The sequence below is a fragment of the Etheostoma spectabile genome, unplaced genomic scaffold, assembly GCF_008692095.1.
Source record: "Etheostoma spectabile isolate EspeVRDwgs_2016 unplaced genomic scaffold, UIUC_Espe_1.0 scaffold00001481, whole genome shotgun sequence".
Lineage (NCBI taxonomy): Eukaryota > Metazoa > Chordata > Actinopteri > Perciformes > Percidae > Etheostoma > Etheostoma spectabile.
In genome coordinates, this window is record NW_022602758.1 from 147,265 (window position 1) to 171,218 (window position 23,954).

The 23,954-nt window shown below is 38.7% G+C and overlaps 1 protein-coding gene across 1 annotated transcript; it reads right to left on the reverse strand.

Annotated features, from left to right (window-relative positions):
- Nucleotides 1-686: 686 nt before the first annotated feature.
- On the reverse strand, nucleotides 687-13,815 carry LOC116675108 (uncharacterized). Its single transcript, XM_032507180.1, has 10 exons — nucleotides 13,781-13,815; nucleotides 10,763-10,852; nucleotides 9,904-10,026; nucleotides 8,998-9,091; nucleotides 6,141-6,169; nucleotides 5,961-6,038; nucleotides 2,168-2,266; nucleotides 1,184-1,347; nucleotides 935-1,032; nucleotides 687-859 (listed from the first exon to the last, which is right to left on the reverse strand). The coding sequence occupies exons 1-10, from the start codon at nucleotides 13,794-13,796 to the stop codon at nucleotides 724-726; spliced, it is 927 nt and encodes a 308-aa protein (XP_032363071.1). The 5' UTR covers nucleotides 13,797-13,815; the 3' UTR covers nucleotides 687-723.
- Nucleotides 13,816-23,954: the final 10,139 nt, after the last annotated feature.

Consider the following 23,954-nt stretch of genomic DNA (forward strand, 5'->3'; position numbering starts at 1 on the left):
GACGTTGTAGAGCGTCCTCTGGTGGACAGACTATGTAACGCCATCACTAACAGGGACATTGTAGAGCGTCCTCTGGTGGACAGACTAACAGACTAACCCTAACCCTTTTCTAAATATACGGGACATTGGATGTAAGTACAGTACTTAGAGTAAATGTACTTAGTTACATTCCACCACTGCCTGAGGAACAACCTGATCAACGATGTTGTAACTTCCTGAATGATGTTGTTTGTCACTATGTAAGAAAAAGACGATAAAAACAATGTGTCAGAGTTTTTATTCAATGTAATAAAGCTTTTTTTTTCTAGATAGATGAATAGAAAACATTCTACATATTAATATTATATTATTAAGAAAAGAGCTCTGGGGACATTTTGTGAAAACTCGTGATGCTGTGCCTCCATTTTGGCTCATGAGCAGCAACAATATAAGCTGTGACACAGGAAACAGGAAGCTGAGCAGTCTGTCTGCACCGCTCATCAATCTGCTGATATACAGATTATAAGCATTTCATCTCTAACAAAGCAGAACAAAAACACACGAACTGAGTTTTGTTCAGACACACAACCATCTTACAGCAAACAAAATAAAATGCCTAAATTTCTTTTGAAAAACAATCCATTTAAATTCTGAAGTAGAGTTTTTCATAGTTAGATATTTATGAAGCCAGTTGATATTATCATGCAGAGCATCCAGTAACCTTCTCAAGTCTGACTGCAGGGGTTAAACAGATAAAGACTTCTTCTGGCAGATCCATGGCCATCTTTCAGCACAGCTTAATGAGACCAATCTGACCCCGCGCACAGAAATTACACACTGACCGTCAGTAGGAGGTGGTTTATGTATCCATCTGCTGACACTGAGGGAAGAAGATGATGTTTAGATCAAGGCTGATAGATTTAAGATTCAAAGTGTTCAGGAATGTGTCTCTTACCGTTCAGTCAGATCTCTTCCATCGATCCACTTCCATCTCCCTCCTTCAGCTCTCAGACCAATCCAGGGTCCGTACCTGCTGTAAAGACTGAGTGCATCCTTACAAAAGATAGAGAGACATTTATCAGAGATGTAAACATTATACTTTAATAAACACGCTGATCTACAGACTCACAGTGTGTTCAGACTTAGAGAAAATACATTTTATTTCAGAATTGGGTTGTAAAAACTCCCACAGCTTCCTCATTACCTGTTCATCTTCATCATGTACAACAACCAAATCTGAACTCCGTGCTCTGCAGTCTTCTCGAGCTTCTTCCCAGGTTTTCAGATCAGAAAGACCAGCAAACAGATAGCAGCTGGACCTGCAGAGTACCCATCCCTCCTGACGACCTCCACACCGTCTCTCTGAAACTACAGAGACCAACCAATACACAGCATCACTACTCTGGGATATTTATTTTTTTGTTATCAAAGGTTTTTTTTTTTACATATTTAAGAAATAGACAGTGACAAAAAATCACAAACAATACACTGAGACAAATATATATAATAATTTTACAAATACAAATGATTAAACAGAGGAAAGATGGGAGGGAGGGAGACAAAACAACACACGCAGAAACAGACACACAGTCACCAAGCACCTGCCCTAGTTAGAGGTGCATTGCTGACTCTGTGAGGTCCTCACAGAGTCAGCAATGCACCACCATGTGTCCAGAGTCTTCCCTGGGACACCATTTATCCGCGTGGACACCTCCAACTAGACCACATGCAGGTAGGAAGGGGTCCACGTGCAGATAGACAGGTCGTGTGGTGTTTTCCAACGGGTCTCTATCATCCTCTGTGCAGCTGTGAGTCCAGCAAACACAGCACGGTTCTGGGTCCCAGAGAGCTGAAAGGCTGACAGCTCATTCAGAATCAAGACCTGAACAGTAACAGGCTCAGGAACATTAAACAAGGCCCAGATTTTGGATGCAATATGGATCCAGAACTGACCAACGGGAGAAGACTCCCAGAACATGTGGAGATATGAGCCTTGTGCTCTAATTGGGCAGAAAGTGGATAAAGGGCTGTTAATAACTTTAATATGGTGCATTTTCACAGGGGTGAGATATTTCCTATGAATGATATTGTAGTGAATCTGCTGATGGTTTAGTTTGTGAGATACTCTCTGTGATATTATTATTATTATTGGTTAATATCGGATCTCATTATTTTGATCTTAACATACCGTTATTTCCTTTGGGGCAGTATTCATCGATGCTCCACTGAGCTCGACTGATGTTTTGTGCCGGTCCTGTTGAGTTGTTGTTGAGGATGCGATTGGTAACTGCAAAATGAAAAGGAGCTTTTTACTTCTTTTCTTTTTCAATTATGACACATTTACATTATAATAAAATACATTACAGGATGGATTCACATGTTTCAAATGTATCTTAAAACAATAGGCAGGTGTTCATATTAACATTAAAGTGCTTATATTAAGAAATAAATCACTTTTTCTGGTATTTGGAGTGTTATTTTGTGTCTCTGGTGCTTCCTCATGCATACAAACTTGAAAAAACTACAACATCCATGCTGTTTTAAGTAAGATACGGCTTTCTGAATGTGTCCTGCCTTTAATCAAACCAATCATATCTTTATACCAACACGCACTTCAAATAATGGATCAGAAACCAACAATATGTCTCCACTGTTTTTGATTGTACAGAAATACAAGCTTTTTACAATGTTGATAACTTTATTAAGTTCTTCCTTCTTAAACTGACTAAAATGTGCCAATAATCGCGCTCCAGCTGTCCTTGGGGTCTGGGTATGGGAGTATAACAAGTAGCGGCCCACTATCACTATCGTGACACTATACTTCAGTAGCCAAAGTTTTGTCAAAATATGGTTTATCTTTAAATATCTTGGTGTTGTTATCACTCTGCTTCAGAAATCCTGTCTGGTAAACCACAAAGAGGGAACTTGGTACTATAAAGGTTGTAACTTTAGATGTTCCACACTTGATTTCTCTAACTCAGACTGCTGAAGCCTCATATCAGCTTCAGATGAACTTTGGAATATGTCTTAGAGCAGAGCCAGTATGAAGAGGAGGAAGGATTACACCGAGCAGAAACTGTTTCTATGAACATCTGGCCATCAGACAGACTTGATCAAATGTGAACTTGTCCTTTAAATAACAACAACAAGTTAAGACAGTGGTACTCATAGTAGATACGGAGGCCCATGATGACCAACAGTATCAGCCAACACACTGCTATGGGTAGAAAAGACTGAGAGAAGCAGCGAGACCTCTGGCCTGAGAGAGAAATAAGAGATTAGATGAATAGACTCTGTTCATTCCTAATCAGGGAAGTGTAAATATGTTCAGCACACATACAGAATATAAAAGAAATAATAAATAGGATAGAATACAAGAACAAATAAAGCTGAAAGCAGAAGTATAGGGGCGGTTCAGTATCACATAAAGTTTCCTATAAATCGAGACGGGTATGGCTGCAGCCTGGAGCGTCCCATGTCATCCGTCCCGTCTCACGCGGTCTCGTCTCATACGGAGGTGTGTCCAACGGTAAATCCAGAGGGTCAAAATTAGGATGTCGCGAATAATTTTCCAGATGTTGCAATTAATGGAAAAATGTTAAAAAACTGTTAAAGTAACACTTTTGCCAAAGCCTATGTAGGCTAGTTTGCTCATTTCTGAATGTTATGCTTGTGTTGTTCCATATTAACGTGGCTACATCTGATGAAACCTGCATCAGCGACGCAGCCGTTTCTGCGACTAACGGAACGATCTCCTGAGGAGGGATAACAATCCACGATCTGCACACACAACAATTCTATGGTATATTGTTTTCACACTTCACTGGGACATTGCTGCAAATACAACATATCAGCATGGCGAGAGCGACTGTCGGCCTCGGCTGTCAGGTCTCCGGGACCCGGGGCAGAACGCTGTCGGGTCTCTGAGACTCGGGGCAGAACGCGGTCGTATTTTTCTACCACCGCGGCCTCGGCTGTCGGGTCTCTGGGACTCGGGGAAGAATGCGGTTCTATTTTTCTACTACCGTGGCCTCGGCCTTCGGGTCTCTGGGACCTGTCCTGCATTTGACTGCGTATCTCTGCTGCCACGGTCTTGGGCCAGGATGCGATTGAATTTTTCTTCCACTTCCGTCAGCGGTTCTATTGTATTTTGTGTTGTATTGTATGAAAGGGGGACATTTTTTTTTAAAACAAAACCAAATGCTTGAACTTTGTCGGAAGAGAAATTCTTTGTATAGCTGCAACTTGGATCAAAGTTGCAGCTATGGAAAGATTTTTTTAGTATTTTAGAGACGGACATGTATTTTTAAATATTTAAAAACACATCAAATATTGTATTCATTAGCATGATAGTTAACGTGAGCTTTTACTTTGAAAAGTCAGAGAGATATTAGTATTTTATTCCAGATGCAATCTTTTATTTTGAAAAGTAGAAACTCGGGATGGCAGAAGGATTTTTTTAGTTTGCCTATAATCTGCATTTATTTTATACACGAACATATATTTTAAGTGTTTTTATTCATCAGATTGATAGTCTGCATTTATCTTATAGACATGTTTAGTTAAAAAAAAAACTTTTTATTCATCTGAATTTAAAAAAAAAATATTCGCGATTTTGCATTTTTTAGCTGCAAAGGGGACGGGCCAAACCGTGAGCAATGACAAAGGAAGTCTCTGCTGAGTTCAATGATACCTCACATGCAATTTCTCCATTGACATTTGGAATAAACCATAATATCGTAATCATCCATGGTAGACTTAAACCAGCGATTGTAAATGCTCATGTAGATGCCAAAAGTTCATCGGGCACCAACTGTTTTGTGATAAATGTCTTTTATTCGCAATGTCTTGGATTAGTACTTCATTACTCACAATCCTGAACAATCCCACAAGCAAGAACTTTTTGTGTGTGCCAATTCTCGAAATCCTTAAAATATTTACATTTTCACCAGGCTCGATGCAACCGCAAATTTTGGTGAGTTTTTGAGTATAAGGTCTCCAAAAAGGTGCAAGAAAAGAAGTAATAATAATTAAAGCTGCAAAGGTTGATGTTAATAACTTTTCGTCTTTGAGGTGTTGAGAAGGTACAGACCAAATTTGAAGTTGATCTGAAGAAATCTCTAGGAGGAGTTTGTTAAAGTATAGCTCCTTGTCTTTTAGGCTTACTTCCTGTTGCCACTAGGGGCCTTGTGACTTTGTGAAGTTTTGCTTTTAATAACTTTTCATTGTTGACATGTTAAGATGACACAGAACAAGTTTGAAGTTGATCGGATGAAATCTCTAGGAGGAGTTTGTTAAAGTAGAACATGTGGAAATCGCCAAAATCGCACTAATTCCGAACTTTCAATTAAAATTGGTGGACTTCCTGTTGTGTTTAGGGTGTTGCTACAATGGAGTTTTATGTCCGTCCTGCCATGATACATATGTGTACTGCGTTTTGTGAGTCCTCATTAAATCCACTGCAGGGGGCTCAATTATTTTAACTTTGTAGTGGCGCTAGCGAGCCATTTTTGGCGCCTATTCCCAAAGATGGGCAAAGATGGACGCAGGTGCATTTATTATTTAAACGACGAGGGCACAGGACGGGATATTAACAACTGCGTCGGTCTTAACCCTCATGTTGTCCTCATGTTGGGCTATCTCAATGTGTTTTTTAATTCCCCAAAATAACATGATTGATTCCACCCAACGCTCTTTGCCAAGTACAAATCTCTACTTTCATTAATTTTGGGTCTTATTCTATTTTATAGCATTGTAAAACAAAGTGAAGTGTTGTTGAAATAGTATTGAGTAAAAGTTGACATATTCCAGTCTGTGATTATCATCAACATCCATTCCTTTAATTTTAGTCTCAATAATTCCTAATTGTTGCTTTTCTAACTCAAACATTAGGTATAATTTCCCATAAATGAGCTTTATTGACCATAAATTCCAAAAATAAAAAATAAAAAATTTAACAACATTAAATGTGTGAAATGTACCTGGACGAGCGGCCATTTTCTTCCCAGTGCGTGCTGGAGCATTAACATAGTCAGCTGCTGCTTCTTCCTCCATTTCCTCTGAAAGACAAACGTCAAACACAAATGTAGACAACATCCTGCCACATAGACATATAGTAGATTTACATACAGATACATAAACATCAGAGTATTTATAATTACCGATGTCGTCCTGTGGAGGTCTGATCATCCTGAACAGATGTGTAAAGTCCTGCTGCAGTCCTGTATGAGAGCTGTTAGGAGGGCGTCTGCTCCGCTGCCACCGTCTTTACTACACTTCTACGCTGAGGATGTGACCGTTTTCTTTTAATTTGGCAGCTGATATTAACGTGTTCTTTTCAAGGGGAAGTTTAGTTACATTTCAAAGAGTATATTTTTAGTTGTTAGTTCTGCTTTTGAAGATTAGACAGATAATTTGTGGTTAGCAGCTAATGTCGCAAGTCTTCTCCTTTAAAGGTGTTAACCACAATGTGTGTGTGTCTGCAGCATTAACCCACTCTGCTGCCGTCAACATATCACCAACCGACTGTCACTTCTGTCATAATCAAATTCAATCACTTCTTTCTGCTGAGACTGAAGACCCATCCGACAAAACAGGAACTTCTTCATTTTACTGATTCTTTAAGTCCAGAGGCGTAAGTCCTGGGTGTGTTGGTCTTACATGGAGGTGTGTTCAGGTGCTCACTGTATTTTAACATGGGGGGTGTATACTTATGCCCCCTGTATATTAACATAAGATTCTCAGTGCTCACACTTTGTAATTCCATTATATTTTTGTGAAATGTTGAAGCACCATGCATTGTATTTGGCAAATCAAAAAGATGTTGCGCCATTTTAGATTCTTGTATACTTCTATTGAGTGGGAACACACGTCGCACATTGCTCCTTAGTTGTAAATATTTCCAAAATTCACCCCTTCCTTCCAAAAGAAATTGATCCACTATCTCCTGATATGACTTAAAAACTGCCTCCTTTTATAGATCTGGCTGGTAAACGTTTGAACATCAACCACAGGAAAGTCTTCGTATGTGCCACTTACCTGACAATAAATCTATTTCTGTCATAACTACCACAGCCACTAGAGGGCACCGCCATTATAAATGTTACTGAGTTGTCATTGCTGCTGGGATACACAACCTCTGGGATGGTTTTTGAGGGGAGGACAGTCTTCACTGTTTGGGTCATGGGTTTCCAGACTTTTCACATCAAGGACCGCTAAACTGACACAATTTAGACCCCTATTTGATAAGATTTCACACCAGGGTTCCACGGCTTTTGAAAGGATTTTTGCTTTTTGATGATTTATTACAGAAAAAGTTTAAAACCTACGACTGTGTTCATACATTCTGTCATAGTGTTACTTATGGATGGATTTAAAAGCTACGACTGTATTCATACATTCTCATCACAGCTTCTTGTAGGCGGCCAAGAGTCTTTAATTCTTGTTGGAGGTATCTTCTCCCATTCTTCTTCCAGAAGTCTTCCAGTTATTTGAGATTTCTGGGCTGTCCGTCACGCACTGCTCTTTTAAGGTCTATCCATAGATTTTACATTATGCTGAGGTCAGGAGATTGTGAAGGCCATGGCAAAACCTTCAGTTTACGCCTCTTGATGTAATCCACTGTGGATTTTGAGGTGTGTTGAGGATTATTATCCATTTGAAGAAGCCATCATCTCTATATCTTCAGCTTTTTCACATATGGCATCAAGTTAGCGTCCAAAATGTGCTGAAATGCTATTGAATCCATTTTTCCTTCTACTCGTGAAATTTTCCCTGTGCCACTGGCTGCAATACAACCCCAAAGCATGATTGAGCCCCCCCCCCCCCCCCCCCCTCCTATGCTTAACAGTTGGACAGAGGTTCTTTTCATTAAATTCTGTGCCCTTTCTTCTCTAAACGTACCTTTGGTCATTGCGGCCAAAAAGTTATAATTTAACCTCATCGGTTCACAGAACTTGTTTCCTGTTTCTTGCTCTTCCAGATCGTGCTTTAACTTCCACTTATTTTAAAAGTGTAAATGATGGAAATAAAATCTAACTTTTTGTGACATATTATACGAATGTCTAATCTGTCATTTGATGCCTTTTGGAGAATTTTCCATCTTTTCTTGACTTCTTTATGCACATTAATACACATTTTTACCTGGAGAGCCCAAACGTTTGAACCCCGCTTATGCAGTCCTGTGTGACAGCGTCTGGTTCTGACATCCTGACCAATGATGATGTAACTTCCTGATGATGTTGTCTGTTCTGACATGGAGTCAGCATGATGTAAGAATAATACAACAACAACAATGAGTCGCAGGGTTTTTATTCAATGTAATAAAAGAGGACTTTGCTTCTAGATACAGTAGATAAAACACTAGATATTAATATGCTTTACATTAAATGCTGAAGAACAACGCGTGATGCTGGGCCTCCATTTTGGCTCATGAGCAGCAACAATATAAGCTGTGACACAGGAAACAGGAAGCTGAGCAGTCTGTCTGCACCTCTCATTAATCTGCTGATATACAAATAATAAGCATCTCATCTCTAACAAAGGTTATTAATAGGTAATAGTTTGGTATCATACCTAATTCCTCTATTTATTAGTTTACACACACAGCTTTCAAAGTAATTCCTTCATAAATATTTGTTTTCTCTTTTCATACAGCAAACTAAATAAAATGCCTATTTTTTGATGAACAATCCAATTAAATTCTGAAGTAGAGTTTTTTGTAGTTAAATATTTATATTTAGATATTTATGAAGCCAGTTGATATTATCATGCCGAGCATCCAGTAACCTTCTCAAGTCTGACTGCAGGGGTTAAACAGATAAAGACTTCTTTTGGCAGATCCATGGTCTTATGGCAGCACAGCTCACTGATGTCCATCTGAACGGGTCAGAAACTGCACACTGACCGTCAGTAGGAGGTAGGCCATGTAACGATCTGTTGAAACTGAGGGAAGAAGATGATGTTTAGATCAAGGCTGATAGATTTAAGATTCAAAGTGTTCAGGAATGTGTCTCTTACCTTTCAGGCAGATCACTTCCATCGATCCACTTCCATCTCCCTCCTTCAGCTCTCAGACCCAGGGTCTGTACCAGCTGTAAAGATGGAGTGCATTCTGACAAGATAGAAACATTTATCAGAGATGTAAACACTATACTTTAATAAACACGCTGATCTACAGACTCACAGCGTGTTCAGACTTAGAGAAAATACGTTTTATTTCAGAATTGTGTCGTAAAACCTCCCACAGCTTCCTCGTTACCTCATCCAATTTATCACGTACAACAACCAAATCTGAACTCCTTGCTCTGCAGTCTTCTCGAGCTTCTTCCCAGGTTTTCAGATCAGAAGGACCAGCTATCAGATAGCAGCTGGACCTGAAGAGTCTCCATCCCTTCTGAAAAGCGCTACACCCCCTCTCTGAAACTACAGAGACCAACCAATACACAGCATCACTACTCTGGGATATTATTACATATTAAAAATTAGACACTGACAAACACAAACAACCAATCACGAATCACAAACAACAAAATCGTTTGCATTCATCCTCTGTGCAGCTGTAAGTCCAGCAGACACAGCACGGTTCTGGGTCCCAGAGAGCTGAAAGGCTGACAGCTCATTCAGAATCAAGACCTGAACAGTAACAGGCTCAGGAACATTAAACAAGGCCCAGATTTTGGATGCAGTATGGATCCAGAACTGACCAACGGGAGAAGACTCCCAGAAACATGTGGAGATATGAGCCTTGGGATTAATTGGGCAGAAAGTGCATAAAGGGCAAAGGTGCATTTTCACAGAGGAGAGATATGTCCTATGAATGAAATTATAATGAATCTGCTGATGGTCTGGATTGTGAGACACTCTCTGTGATATTATTATTATTATTGGTTATTATTGGATCTCATTATTAAGATCTTAACATACCGTTCTGTACTTTGGGGCAGTATTCATTGATGCTCCACCGAGCTCGACTGATGTTTTGTATCGGTCCTGTTAAGATCTTCCTCTTCGTCTCCAGCTCCTGGAGGTTGAGGTTGCGATTGGTAACTGCAAAATGAAAATGAGCTTCTTATTTCTTTTCTTTTTTCAATTATGACACATTTACATTATAATAAAACACATTAGAGGATGGATTCACATGTTTCAAATGTATCTTAAAACAATAGGCAGGTGTTCATATTAACATTAAAGTGCCCAAATTATGATCAATTAATCACTTTTTCTGGTATTTGGAGTGTTATATTGTGACTCTGGTGCTTCACTTGATTTTACACAAATACAAGCTTTGTACAATTTTAAAAACTTTATTAAGTTCTCCCTTCTTAAACTGACTTTTAAATGAGCAAATAATCGAGCTCCAGCCGTACTTGGGTCTGGGTATGGGAGATAAACAAGTAGCGGCCCACTATCACTATCATGACATTGTGTAACCCTACTTCAGTAGTCTAAGTTTGTCAAAATATGGTTTTATCTTTAAATATCTTTGTGTTTCTATCAATCTGCTTCAGAAATCCTGTCTGGGGAAAACAAAGAGGGAACTTGGTACTATAAAGGTTGTAACTTTAGATGTTACACACTTGATTTCTCTAACTCAGACTGCTGAAGCCTCATATCAGCTTCAGATGAACTTTGGAATATGTCTTAGAGCAGAGCCAGTATGAAGAGGAGGAAGGATTACACCGAGCAAAAACTGTTTCTATGAACATCTGGCCATCAGACAGACTTGATAAAATGTGAACTTGTCCTTTAAATAACAACAACAAGTTAAGACAGTGGTACTCACAGTAGATACGGAGGCCCATGATGACCAACAGTATCAGCCAACACACTGCTATGGGTAGAAAAGACTGAGAGAAGCAGCGAGACCTCTGGCCTGAGAGAGAAATAAGAGATTAGATGAATAGACTCTGTTCATCCCAAATCAGGGAAATGTAAATATACTCTGCACACATACAGAATAAAAAAATAATAATGAATAGGATAGAATACAAGAACAAATAAAGCTGAAAGCAGAAGAATAGGGGTGACGTTTGTCAAGCTGATTTCCTGTTGCCAGCAGGGGGCGCTATGACCCATTTAGCTTATAGAGGTCCTCAGGCCTGGACTCTTTTCAATCATAAGGCTACATTTTTTTAGATTTTTTAGGGGGCGCTAGCAAGCCATTTATGTGTGTGCCTATTCTCGAAATTCCTAAAATACATACATTTTCACCAGGCTCGATGCAACTGCAAATGTTGGTGAGTTTTTGAGTATAAGGTCTGAAAAGAAGTAATAATAATTAAAGCTGCAAGCAGTGTTGGATGGGCCCTCCACTGCGCTCGTCTGGGTTACTGGCGGACGCCGCTCTCTGCATTTGAGCGGCACTCAGACACCGCAAATCGTCACCAATGACACAGGAACTCGCTGCTGAGTTCAATGATACTCACACAATACTCTACGTATTACAGTTAATTAGCTGTGAAAGGGGGCGGGCCAAACCGTGAGCAATGAAAAAGGAAGTCTCTGCTGAGTTCAATATTACCTCACATGCAATTTCTCCATTGACAATTGGAATAAACCATAAAATCGTAACCGTTGATGGTAGACTTAAAACCAGCTACCACATGACTCAGCGATTGTAAATGATCATTTAGATGCCAAAGGTTCATGGGGCCCCAACTTTGTTTTGAGATTAATGTCTTTTACTTGCAATGTCTCGGATAAGTACTTCATTACCCATGATCCTAAACAATCCCACAGTGATGCCTCTGATTGGTGGAACCCATGCTGGTGAGTGGGGATGAGGTCGGTACCTGATCTGTTAGCATGCACAAGATGTTAATTCTGTTTAACGAGGATTTATGACACTGCACAAATCAACATCTATTCCCACGCTTCTGCCGTTAGCCTCCATCGGGAAGCTAACATTAGTTTAGCTAAAAGCTAGCGGTTAGCTGAATTAGCTGTTAGCTAAACAAATGGTATGTTCCTTCAATTTTTTTTTTTAATTTTCTCTCAAAGTGATAAGCTGTATTTTTATAAGTCACGCCGTTAGCCTAGGGCTTGGTCTAAAAGTCTTTATATACGGATTTTTCCAGACATCAATGGGAGAAATGAACGGGGAATTTACTTCCAGTACCCAAGGTCTCTCGGAGGAGGGGTGGGACTGTTGAGCTCAATAAAGAAGGATCTCTCTGCTGAGTTCAATAACACCTCACACGCTACCTTAAACAGTAAAATGTTATGAAAGCAGACGTGGGCTGAGTAACTGGGCGTGGTTAAAGCATTTAAATCGGATGTTTGTCATATAAGACTGATTTCCTGTTGCCAGATGGTGGCGCTATCTCCAAAAGTCCATGTTGGCATGTGGATGTCCTCAGGCCTGGAGTCTTGATGATTGGGGGAAATTTCAAGCAGATACGACAACAAACACTGTAGTTACAGCCACTTTCTCCTCATAATCACTCAAAATGGCCGCCATGCCACGCCCACATCGTTAAGCAAACAGTCTTGATTTTAATAACTTTTCATCTTTAAGGTTCTGAGATGGTTCAGACCAAATTTGTTGAAATCTCTACGAGGAGTTTGTTAAAGTATAGCACCTTGTCTTTTAGGCCTACTTCCTGTTGCCACTAGGGGACGCTATGACTTTGAGCCAATATCGGCATGTATATGTTGTCAGGGGCGGACTCTGATGAATCCTGAAAAGTTTTGGGCCAATCGGACAACGTACGCTCAAGTTACACCCATTTGCTGTTTCTATGGCAAAATGCACAAAATGGCCGCCCCGCCACGGCCACGCCCTATGACGAAATGTTTTTTTTTTAATAACTTTTCATCGTTAACATGTTAAGATGACACACACCAAGTTTGAAGCTGATCGGATGAAAGCTCTAGGAGGAGTTCGTTAAAGTACGACATGGGGAAATGGGCAAAATCACACTAATTCCGAACTTTTCATACAAAATGGCGGACTTCCTGTTGGGTTTAGGGGGGGGGCTACAATGGAGATTTATCCATTTATCCTATATTAATGTTATTTTTAATCCCCCAAAATAACATGATTGATTCCAACGCTCTTTGCCAAGTACAAATCTCTACTTTCATTAATTTTGGGTCTTATTATATTTTATAGCATTGTAAAACAAAGTGAAGTGTTGTTGAAATATTATTGAGTAAAAGTTGACATATTCCAGTCTGTGATTATCATCAACATCCATTCCTTTAATTTTAGTCTCAATAATTCCTAATTTCTGCTTTTCTAACTCAAACATTAGGTATAATTTCCTATAAATGAGGTTTATTGACCATAAAATCCAAAAATAACTGGAAAACTAAAGTTAATAAGTTAGTTACGTAGTGTTGAAAACGTCAAAAAAGTGATTAAAAAAAGGGATAAAAACAACAATTTTGTCAGGAAGACAACACAAGGGTTAAAATAGTAAAGACACTTGTCTTTGCACGGCGCTGCACAGGGTGAAAGATAGAGCCCTTAAAGTCAGATAACATATATAATAATTGGACTTTGGGTTCATATACTGTGTATATACAGTATAATATATGTATACAGTGCATCATGTTTGTAGCTATATGTACGAAAGGATCATGAGAACTGGACAAATCCAACAGGTCGTCCCAAAGAGAGAGTACGTGGTTCTGGCTGTGCTGTAATGCTGATTGGAGCATCTTAATGTCTATTGGACCAATTAGATTGGCCGGTCACATCTACTTGTTGTAATACTACTACTACTACTTGATGTATAAAGTGATACAGAAAAATTACAAAAACTTTGTTTAACAATATTAAATGTGTAAAATGTACCTGGACGAGCGGCCATTTTCTTCCCAGTGCGTGCTGGAGCAACACGTTCTCATTCCCGATGCGTCAAAAACTGCCGCTTGGTCAGTGGCCCTACGCTTCAAGAAGTGACGCTCTAGGAGCCTTCTAGCGTCACTTTTTGAAGCGCAGGAATGTTCGATTGATATGAGACCGTGGCACTATCAAGTTAGCAACAACACGTTTACCCACGTCCGGGTGGACTGAATTAGGAAAATAAAAAAGCAACGTCCGGTTACACTTTCAAAATAAAGCCAGAAACGTTTCATGTTTATTACTTATAACAGAACCTCTGGTAACATTTTACTTGTCCACAGACAGCAGACAAATTCTACTAGCTGGAAATTCTAAACTGAGAGTTTTATATAACTCAACGGACAATAATCTATTCTGTAGCTATAGATGAATGCATATCTTATTCATCAAATCACGTGATTTTACAAGCACAATCATGAATGCGTCTCATTTTTATTCCTCTACGTTTGTTGTAGATTTCTCCTTAAAATCATTACTGAAAAAACATTCAAATAGACAAACCATTGGACGACAGAGCGCTTTTAGAGTCATTTCCTGTATTTGTGTCACGTTGGTTTAGTCACTGCCAGTGCCGTTAAATAGAATTAAATATGAAATATGAATGTGAATATGTTAAATATGAATATTTAACGTCACTGCCACTCCCCTTTAGGAGCCCTGTGGCATCCTGATTGTGTTGACACTATTGTGAGAAATGAACGCCAGCTGATTATGAGCGATTTTTTTCTGTCACTGAAGTAAAAGTTTGACTCATATTTCACAGCACACAAATTTTCTGAACATTTGGACTCTGAAATTGTGTTTTTCAGACAAATTAGGAGAAAATTAACTGTTCGAGACGTGTCTCTTTCACAGCAGAAAAACACTATCGCGATATTTGACCGTGCTGAACTGTCTATGGTGCTGAATTGCTGGATTCACCAAATAGATCTCTAAAAAGTGAACTAAAACTTAAATCACCTTTTGAATTAGTCTGTGGAACAACACAATCTGCTTTCATCCATCTACATGATGTTCACAACTCTTGAATGAAGTTTGGAGATCAGGGGCAAGGACACCACGCCCATTTGGGAAAGGTGAAGTGTGTAACGCTTCATAGAATTGGCGCAGATTATAATGCGTTTTTTTCTGTCATAGAAATTTTTTGTGGACGAAAAGACAACTCCCCAAAAGTGAAGAGAAAACATCCCGCTGCCCCCTTGGTGGCTGCCTACAGTATCATTTAACAATTCGAGAAATACGTGTCTAATGTTGTATTCCGGTTTAATTAACATGGCACATCACGGACAGTAATTGCAATACTGGTGTAATTTAGGATGATGCTACAAATATTCATGGGCATATTATAAGTCTTCTTCACTCAAACACTGACTGCATATACTCCTGCATATATGCCATTGATTCTGTACATACTGATGTTTTTACACACCCTTTTTTTATTGCTTGTAGTATAACATTGTATATATGACTTGCTTATTAAAAACACTAAAGGAGATGTGGAGGAGTGTGTAAAAGAAACATTCAAAATGTAATGAAAAAGGCAAACTGAAACTGAACTGAAATAAAACAAATGAACAAATCTTTTATTTTACTCCTGCAGTTTATATCAATGGTCAACAACATTCAACATACAGGTGTCTTAAAGACACACAAACAGAAACATTAAATGGAGTCTATAAAATTGCTGGCAGGCTCCCAGGTGTCTTCCCAAGTTTTGCCACTGAAAACAAAGAATGAATGCAAAAAAGTGTAAGATCATTGCATATAGCACAATATTAGTTTATATCAATTGGGTATCATAAAACAACAAATGACAGGATTGGTTTTTCAGAAGCCTGGTACTAACCTAGTATGGTACATACACTACTCACAAAAGGTTAGGGATATTCGCCTTTGGGTAAAATGTATGGAAAATGTAAAAAGTTGATGCTACAGTGATGTTATATCATAAAAGTAAGGCATTTTAGTAGAAACATGCAATGATGATCAATAATTTCTTCATCTCAAACAATTTATTGAAACAAAAAGCTAACAGTGGTGGCTATACCACAACAAGAAATTTCACTGTCAGTAAAATGTCATTTGTCCTTGAGCATCGATTACAGCTCGACAAGACGTCTCATGCTGTTCACAAGTGGACATATTGCAACCTGCTGATGACACTCTGTGACACTCTAAGCTCAGTGAAACTTCCCTCTGAGTACATCCCGTTTGAAGCCTCGCACTGGCCAGGGACTGTTGATCGATTGTTAGGTGTCGTCTTGGTCTCATGATGTCAAAATGTGAACAGCATGACAAGAGGACTGTTTAAATACAAACTGTCATTGAACCAGAAGAACAGCATGTTATGCAATAAGTACTGAGATATTGAACAGTTGGACATATGCATTCAAAAGTTTAGGTTATTGAATATATGAAATTTCATCCGAAAGCCGAATATCCCTAACCTTTTGTGAGTAGTGTATATTTATAAAGCATACTGTAAAAAAAGCTAACAGTTTTAAAATCAGTCAATGTGGATCAAAGTTCTGAGCTCTTACCATGAGGAACAAGGCAGCCAGCTCACTTTACCTCTTCTCTTCCCTGTACACACACACACACACAGAAACACAGACAAACATAGACAAAAAGAAATGTTAGCCATTTCAGCAACCACTGCTAAATGAACTGCTATTTCACTCAGTCAATTACAACATCTTACCTCCTTTAGTTGTTTCTCTTTTATTTCATTGTAGTGAAATATCTTTGCTTTGAACATTTTCGGCAGCCTAAAATTATGCAAAAAAAACAAAAAGAAGAAGAAAGGAGAAGAAATTTAGAAACAGACTTGACATCCCAGGTGAATACAGCTGCATTTCCACTGTAAAGATTCCCACATTTGGGGAGTTCACAGGGGTCAGCACATGGATGAGCTTCCCCTAGGTGAACCACCTTCTGGATCATGATATCGCACCTACTCACTGTTCTTTGATTGTTATTGTAGATAGTACCTGGTACACCTGGTCAAGGTTCTAAGCTAGCTGAGCTGATACTGAAAGGTGGTGTGACATTACTGCCAACCACTGATTAGTCACACCACAGTTGACATCCTGCATAAAGCCGAGATTTTGAAATAGCCAAACTATCATTAATAGTTACCAAAAATGTTTTTATTCACTCAAAAATGGCAGCCCACATCACCATGCTGTGGTCAATTGACAAAGTACAGACTTGTCAAGAACATAGCTTCATATCCTCTGTTATGAGTAGCGTAGCTTTTTATGTGCGTAGTGTGTGTGTGGATGAGTGAAAGAGAGAGAGAGGCAAATGAGTGGAGGAGTGTTGTTGTCAATGTATGTAAATGTAAATGTACAGTGTAACTTAGAGTTTGTCAATAAATAAAGGCTGCAGCTTCTCAAGAGCAAAGTAAAGCTCTCTGTTGTTTCCAACTTCATTGCTCTGACAATCACCTCTGCCTACATTGAGGGGGTACTATCCAAAGTACTATCTACAGTGGAAAAGGAAGTAGAGGACCCAAAAGTGAATAGAGTAGAATTGAGCTGAAAAATACCCGTCTTGCTCTTTTTCGTCCCTTCACCTGTTGCTCTGGTCAGGGAGATGGTAGGTCTGGGAGAGGGGGAGCACTGTGCAGACACACCTGTGTGTGACAAAGCTGTATGACTTTAGACACATTACTTAAAATATGGCAAAAGATCATTAATGTTGGGCGCCCGGTTAGCTCAGTGAGTAGAGCTGGCAACCTATGTACCAAGGCTGAGTCCTTGCTGCAGCGGCCCAGGGTTTGAATCAGAAAAAGAAAAAAAAGGTGATTAATGCCAATACTCACTTTCAGTCATGGTTTTTCGAGAGGGAGATGCTGAGTTGGTGCTTAGAGACTGGACAGGGATGAGGGTTAGGGTGTAAGTCTCCTCCTCATGGTCCATTTGGGGATGAGAAGTAGATGGGAGAAAGGTGGAAGGGTCTGGAGGATGAGGAGAAGAAGAGGGTTGGGAGGGAGAGGAGGTAGACTGTGGAGTTGGAGTTGGGCTGGAAGCTTCTGGCAATTGCATCCTTTGAGAATCTGAATAATATATATATATATAAATATTACTCACAATGACAGCACATCCTAAAGCATAAATCATAAAAACAGATGTTTGCCTTACTTTTAATAATGTACTCATATGCTGTGCTCATCTTTTCTAAAAAGGGTTTTACAGGCCCGTCCCCTCCAGGGCACATGTAGGTGATCATTTCAGCATTTACTGTGTTCACCCCCTTCTTCTTCTTCTTCTTCTTCTTCTTCTTCCCGATGAACAGAATTGGGTTGTAGCCCAAGGCAGCAAGCTTGCTCACCTGAAATATACACAATAAATTACACACAATGTTAACATGGCATTATTATTACACACTGACAATCTGACATGTTCCATTTTTTCCCTTTATTTGAACGTTATGTGTGCACCAGTGTTTGCTAATGTCTATAATCTTTTTCAAGGTTTTTTTTGAGAATTTTCTAATGAACTGTAAGTGTGTGTACATATAGCATTTTTTCTGACAGAAAAGTGTGAACAGGGTTCTGTGGAGCGCTGGGATGAAGCATTGTGCATTGAGAGAAACAAATGCTATGTTAACAGAGAGTTCACTGTCTCTGTTATTATAGTTTCTGTCTGAAATACAATACAGCTCAGGAGACAGACATGGCCAAAACAAGTTTTCCCTCCATTTCGTTTTAGTTTAGTTTTTCGGAGGTGCAAACACATGCATTGCACCCTCAGTTTAATATTTTGCACCTTCAGTTCAAATTGCATATTAAATGCCAAGCCTAAGGTGGTCTGGCACATAGACTGCGTGGACATCTTCATGCTCACCAGCAGCTCAATCTGCAAAAGAGTTGGATGAAGATTATATATTATTATATAAAGGAGATAAATTGATTGATTATTGATTATGTCGGTCAATTTATTTGGAATTTTAATGTATCTCACCTCATACATGGTCACATAGTTTAGTAATTAATGATATACAAATGTGTTTGCACTGCACTGGTCATTGTATTAGCCATGATTCCTCTGAGGACTGGAGTTTGAGGGTACGGGTGTCCTTCAGACTCGTAAAGCAAACTGTTGCTGAAAATGAATGACACTCTGTTTTACCTTACTGCTGTTTACAACTTTTTGTCGTGTTCCAGCATGATCTGTTTATCTGGGACCCAACACTGGATCATCAAACACCACTCTACTTTATCCCGTTTGTGCCGGATGCTTCGCGACGACACATCTACCCCGGTTACTGCGTTGCGCAACTCTGACCCTCCTGCCGGCTGCTGCGTGGCGCAGCATTTTGTATTGGTCGGTCTTTTCATGACGCGTGCAGCAGAGAACGCACTGTCATTGGTTCAAAATACACATGAGGCGGGTCTTGTTAGCTATTTAAAGCCATGTGACCACAGAAATGTACCGTAGTTTGCTGAAATCATGTCAATCAACCAGACAGACATGTGCGTTTGTTTATGAAGTTTTGAGAGACGAGCGAGAAAACTGCTCCGACAGAGGAAGTGGTAGATCATGATGAAGACATTCATATGAAGTGGCTGTATTATGGTCAACAACCTTTAATGAAAATTTGATGCGCACACACAACACATCAAGTCAATAATATTTAAATTTTTCAATACAGCTACTCATAATGAAAATAATATATGAATGAATTAGAAGAAAAACTGATGAACTCCTTACCGCTACATGGGCTGAGGCCACAACTCTGGCACCGTTTCTATGTTTTAGGGTGTTCTGACCCCAGTTGCCTGTCCTCACTGCCGTTTCTTTTTCTTTGAATGACTTTTTTGCAGGAGGCAAACATAGCAGCTGGCACAGGTCTTCCGATTGGCAGTGTTGCTTGCTCACAATTGGGGCAGCTTCTTGCTTTGGGCTTCGTCATGACTTTGAGAGCAAGATGAATGGAAAAGCAAATAAGAGTGTGACACATAAAAAGAACTAAGTTACAATTCCCATTGGTTAGCTAATGCATCCTATAACATAGTATGCATTAGCTAACCAACACTGATGTTACATTGAACATTTTTAATGTGTTATACCTGTACAAAAGTAATATTGCTGCATCTCTAAAAAAGTATATTGTTTTATAGTTTACATTTTAGGTACATACTCAAAACATTAACTGTGTTTCTTACCTGTCTCCTTTTACTTCTACAACAGATTTTCTAAACCTGTGCTTCTCCGCGCAAGGACAGTTCCCGCGTTACCAAATACCGCGAACAAGACGCAGTGAATGACGTCACTTCCTGTCGCTTGCACTTTAAATCAAAAAAACTTAAGAAACAGTATTTATTTCTATCTGAAAGAATCATCTTACTTTTCTTAACATCAATCATCTAGATGAAGTGTAATTTGTAATTTAGCCACACTAAATGTTTGTTATATTCATTAGATGTATGATATTACGACCCTATTTTACAACCCTACTTTGCAAACCGGAAAAATTAGCTAACCCAAATCCACATTTATAGAATAAAAATAAGAATATCTGACATAAGCCAACATCTTTACTTTTCTTTAACATCAATCATCTAGATGGAGTGTAATTACTAATTCGGCTGCACTAAATGTTTGATATGTTCATTAGATATATCTTTTTACGACCCTATTCTCAACAATACTTTGCAAACCAGAAGAACTACAAATATGGTGCTAATTTGTATCAAGCTGCATGGCTGGTACAAGGGAATTGTAGTTTTTTCTTTAATGGTACATTTCCTAAAAATTGAAGTTGTAAATATTAAATTAAGAGTATACTGGTAGATTTAAAGGGCTGGGAAATGCATTTATGTGATCAGATTTTAAATATGCAATTGTTAAATTGGTGAAATTTCATTTTGATCATACTTGACAGTGCCCCCACTTGGTGACTATATTTATATGAATATAGTCACATAGCTGAAGTCAAGAGCTTTCTATAACAGTTGGTCTCATGTCTGTAGCCTGTTCTGTTGCTGAATGACAAGCCTTCCAATATGCACTGAGGTCAAGGTTCAGAGGTCAATATTTCACAGCAGGTGCCACTTATAATCTTCACACTGACATATGTTACTCACCAGGTCAAGGCCTTTCCAAAAATGTCTTTAATTTTGCTCTAGGATAAAGTTTAATTCTCACCTTTGTTTGGCGCCAGCCTCTTTCAGGTGTAGTTTCTGAGACCATTTGAGACTCCAGCCTGGATGAACTCAAATCTTTGGATTATTTGCTTGTTTTTTTTGGTAAAACCTTCAAGGTATCGATGTTTTTCCTAATCACATTCATAATTTGGGATCTGGGCTAGTGTAGACCTTTTTTTACCCATAGGCAGATTATGACACAATGGTCCCTTGCCATGGACATGCCAACATCCCATACCCCCACGGCAGGGCACTCACTTGGCCCATGTTGCCTAACACTAAAACATATTTAATGGAGCATACAGTCAAGTGATGCACCACAAAAAGAATAAAGATCATTTCAACAGGCAGCACTCTCAACACCTCTAATATCCCACCACATCCTCCAAAAAATCTACTTATGGTCATGCAGTTGTAGATTGCAGGACCATGTCTGTGTATCTGTGGGAGGGTGGTAATATATATATAAATATATTATGTGGTCATAATCTTAATTATAGTCATTTTAATCTATCGGGTGCTTTGCTGCGTGTCAGTGTCGCCAGTGGTGGAATGTAATTAAGTGATTTTAGTCAAGTACTGTGATTAAGTACAAATTTGAGATACTTTACTTTACTTGAGTCTTTTCTACATGTACATATTACATAAATGTTTTACACCAATACACTTCAGAGGAATTAAGTAGTTTTACTCTACGATTATTTGTCTGTATATTTACTAGTATTTGCTAGTTGATTAAGCCTATATAAACACTGATGTGTACACGCATGTCTATCTGGTTGATGAAAGAAGTTGGGCTGATTAATAGATGGGATGAAAGAGTGGGCTAGTTCATCTGATATACAGTTTATCACTATGAAATGTGGTTTGCTAAATCATTAACCTGTGTAAAGTTGGATGTTATACTAATAATTGCATTAAAACATGTTCCTGTAATTGAAAACTTGATGCTGAAATCCCATGTCACTAGTCCTTCCTCTGAATCTCTCCTCTTGCCATATACTGAATTCATGTACTCTGAACACATGTGGGAATTACTCAGATAAAATAAGTCTAACCTAAAACAGCAGTAACATTAAGGACTCAATCAGAATGTAGTTTTATTTGTGCTTTTGTGAACTCTGAACTGAACATGAATCAAAGATAGACAGTAAAGGACAGTGGTTTGTGTTGTAAAGATGTATTACAACATTAACCAGGAACTTCCCACAACCCAGTAGAAAAATCAAACCTTATGTAAGTGATGAAAATTTCACAACCAAATACAAAAAACTACAACTGTCATCTCCAACTTAATCCTGACAATGACCACATAATTGGTTACTTTTTAAAAGCCACATGCTGTGTGTGACCATGTGTCACTGTGATCATGAGCACCACATCTTCTTCCTGTTTTACATTGCATCAGACTCTGAATCTTCAGAGCTATGTCAACTCATCTGAACTGTCAATTGTGTCCATTATGTCATCTGGATGACAGCACATGCAGGTAGTGTTTTCTTATATGCCGCTGCAGCTCTCTCATTCCCACTGCTTTCTGAGGATGAGGCAGGTGTGACCCTTTGTGGCTTTCTCTGTGAGATGTCCTAAGAAGGGATAAAATATGTCACTGTCCAGGTAAAGAACAAGTCTTTCACAATTTAAACATAACTTTGTGAAACACAGGAAATTAAAAAAGGTTAAAGTATTTTAAGTAAAAAAAAAAGTAATTAAGTAAAATAAATTTACTTTGTATGGTGTCTTCACTCTGATGCTGAGACAACTCAGACAAGACCCTGGCATGGGCTTTGAGAGACTCCCAGTGCTGCTTCATCTCTTTCACAAGGATCTTCTTTTCTCTTGAAGCCTTCGAACACCCATGACCCTATCGAAGACTTCTTTCTTTGTGCTAAAATCAGCAGAGCCTGTAATACATCAATATGAAAAATTCAGACCACTGTATATAGCATGTAGCTTCAGAGATAATTTCTGTCATACATATGCATACTTGAATGCAAATATGTCCACCGGAACACCTAAATGTAAGAATAATAGTGATGAAATGTGTATTCACTAAAGTACTGTGCTTAAGTATAAAATTTACTTGAGGTACTGGCATTCTTTATATGCTACTTTTTTCTTTACTGCACTAAATCTCAAGAGGAAAATATATTACTTTTTACTTCACTACAATTATTGGACAACTTCCAACTTTAATGCTTTAAGTATACTTTACTGATTATACTGAAATAATATTTACTTGTGAGTATTTTTACAGTGTAGTATCAGTATTTTTTACTTTGTAAATAGACATCCTTTTAAGTAAATGATATGATACTTCTTTCACTGCTAAAGAATACGCAATGGTACTGAAATGCATACCACTCTGTGTAATTTGCCAAGGCCAGGGATGTTCTGGGTCCAGACGCTATCCATGCACACCGCTTGCTCGTGTGGAACGAGACTGTTGTATTCTGCCACCATGGCCTTCAATGGTCTTCTGTTGCCTTATTTTTCTGCGAATTCTATGTCGACCTTTGTTGCTGTCTGAAAACAATGAAAAAAAATAAACCCACATTATATCTTTTAAATACAGTAAGTCCATGATTGTTTAAGTTACAGCTGTCACAGCAAAATGACAATACATTTGCCTAAACATATGGATCATAATAGATGTACCTACAGAATAGAACTCAAACACACACTCAATTTAGTTTGGAGAAGTCCAACACACGAAACATTACTTTTAGAACTGTATGAACATTGTAATTATGAAGTGAGTTTGGAGACATTTCAGACTGTGATCTGAAAAGGCCTAAAGTGTTAACATACCATTTTTCCGATATAGGAGTTGAGCTCTCGTCTTGATGCTGGGTGTGAGGGCCTCAATCTTCTTACACAAAGCTTGTGGTGTGCTTGATGGTCAGTTTCTCCTGAAACATTGATTGCAAGTAGCATCAATTCACAAACAACACAATGTTTCTCCATGTC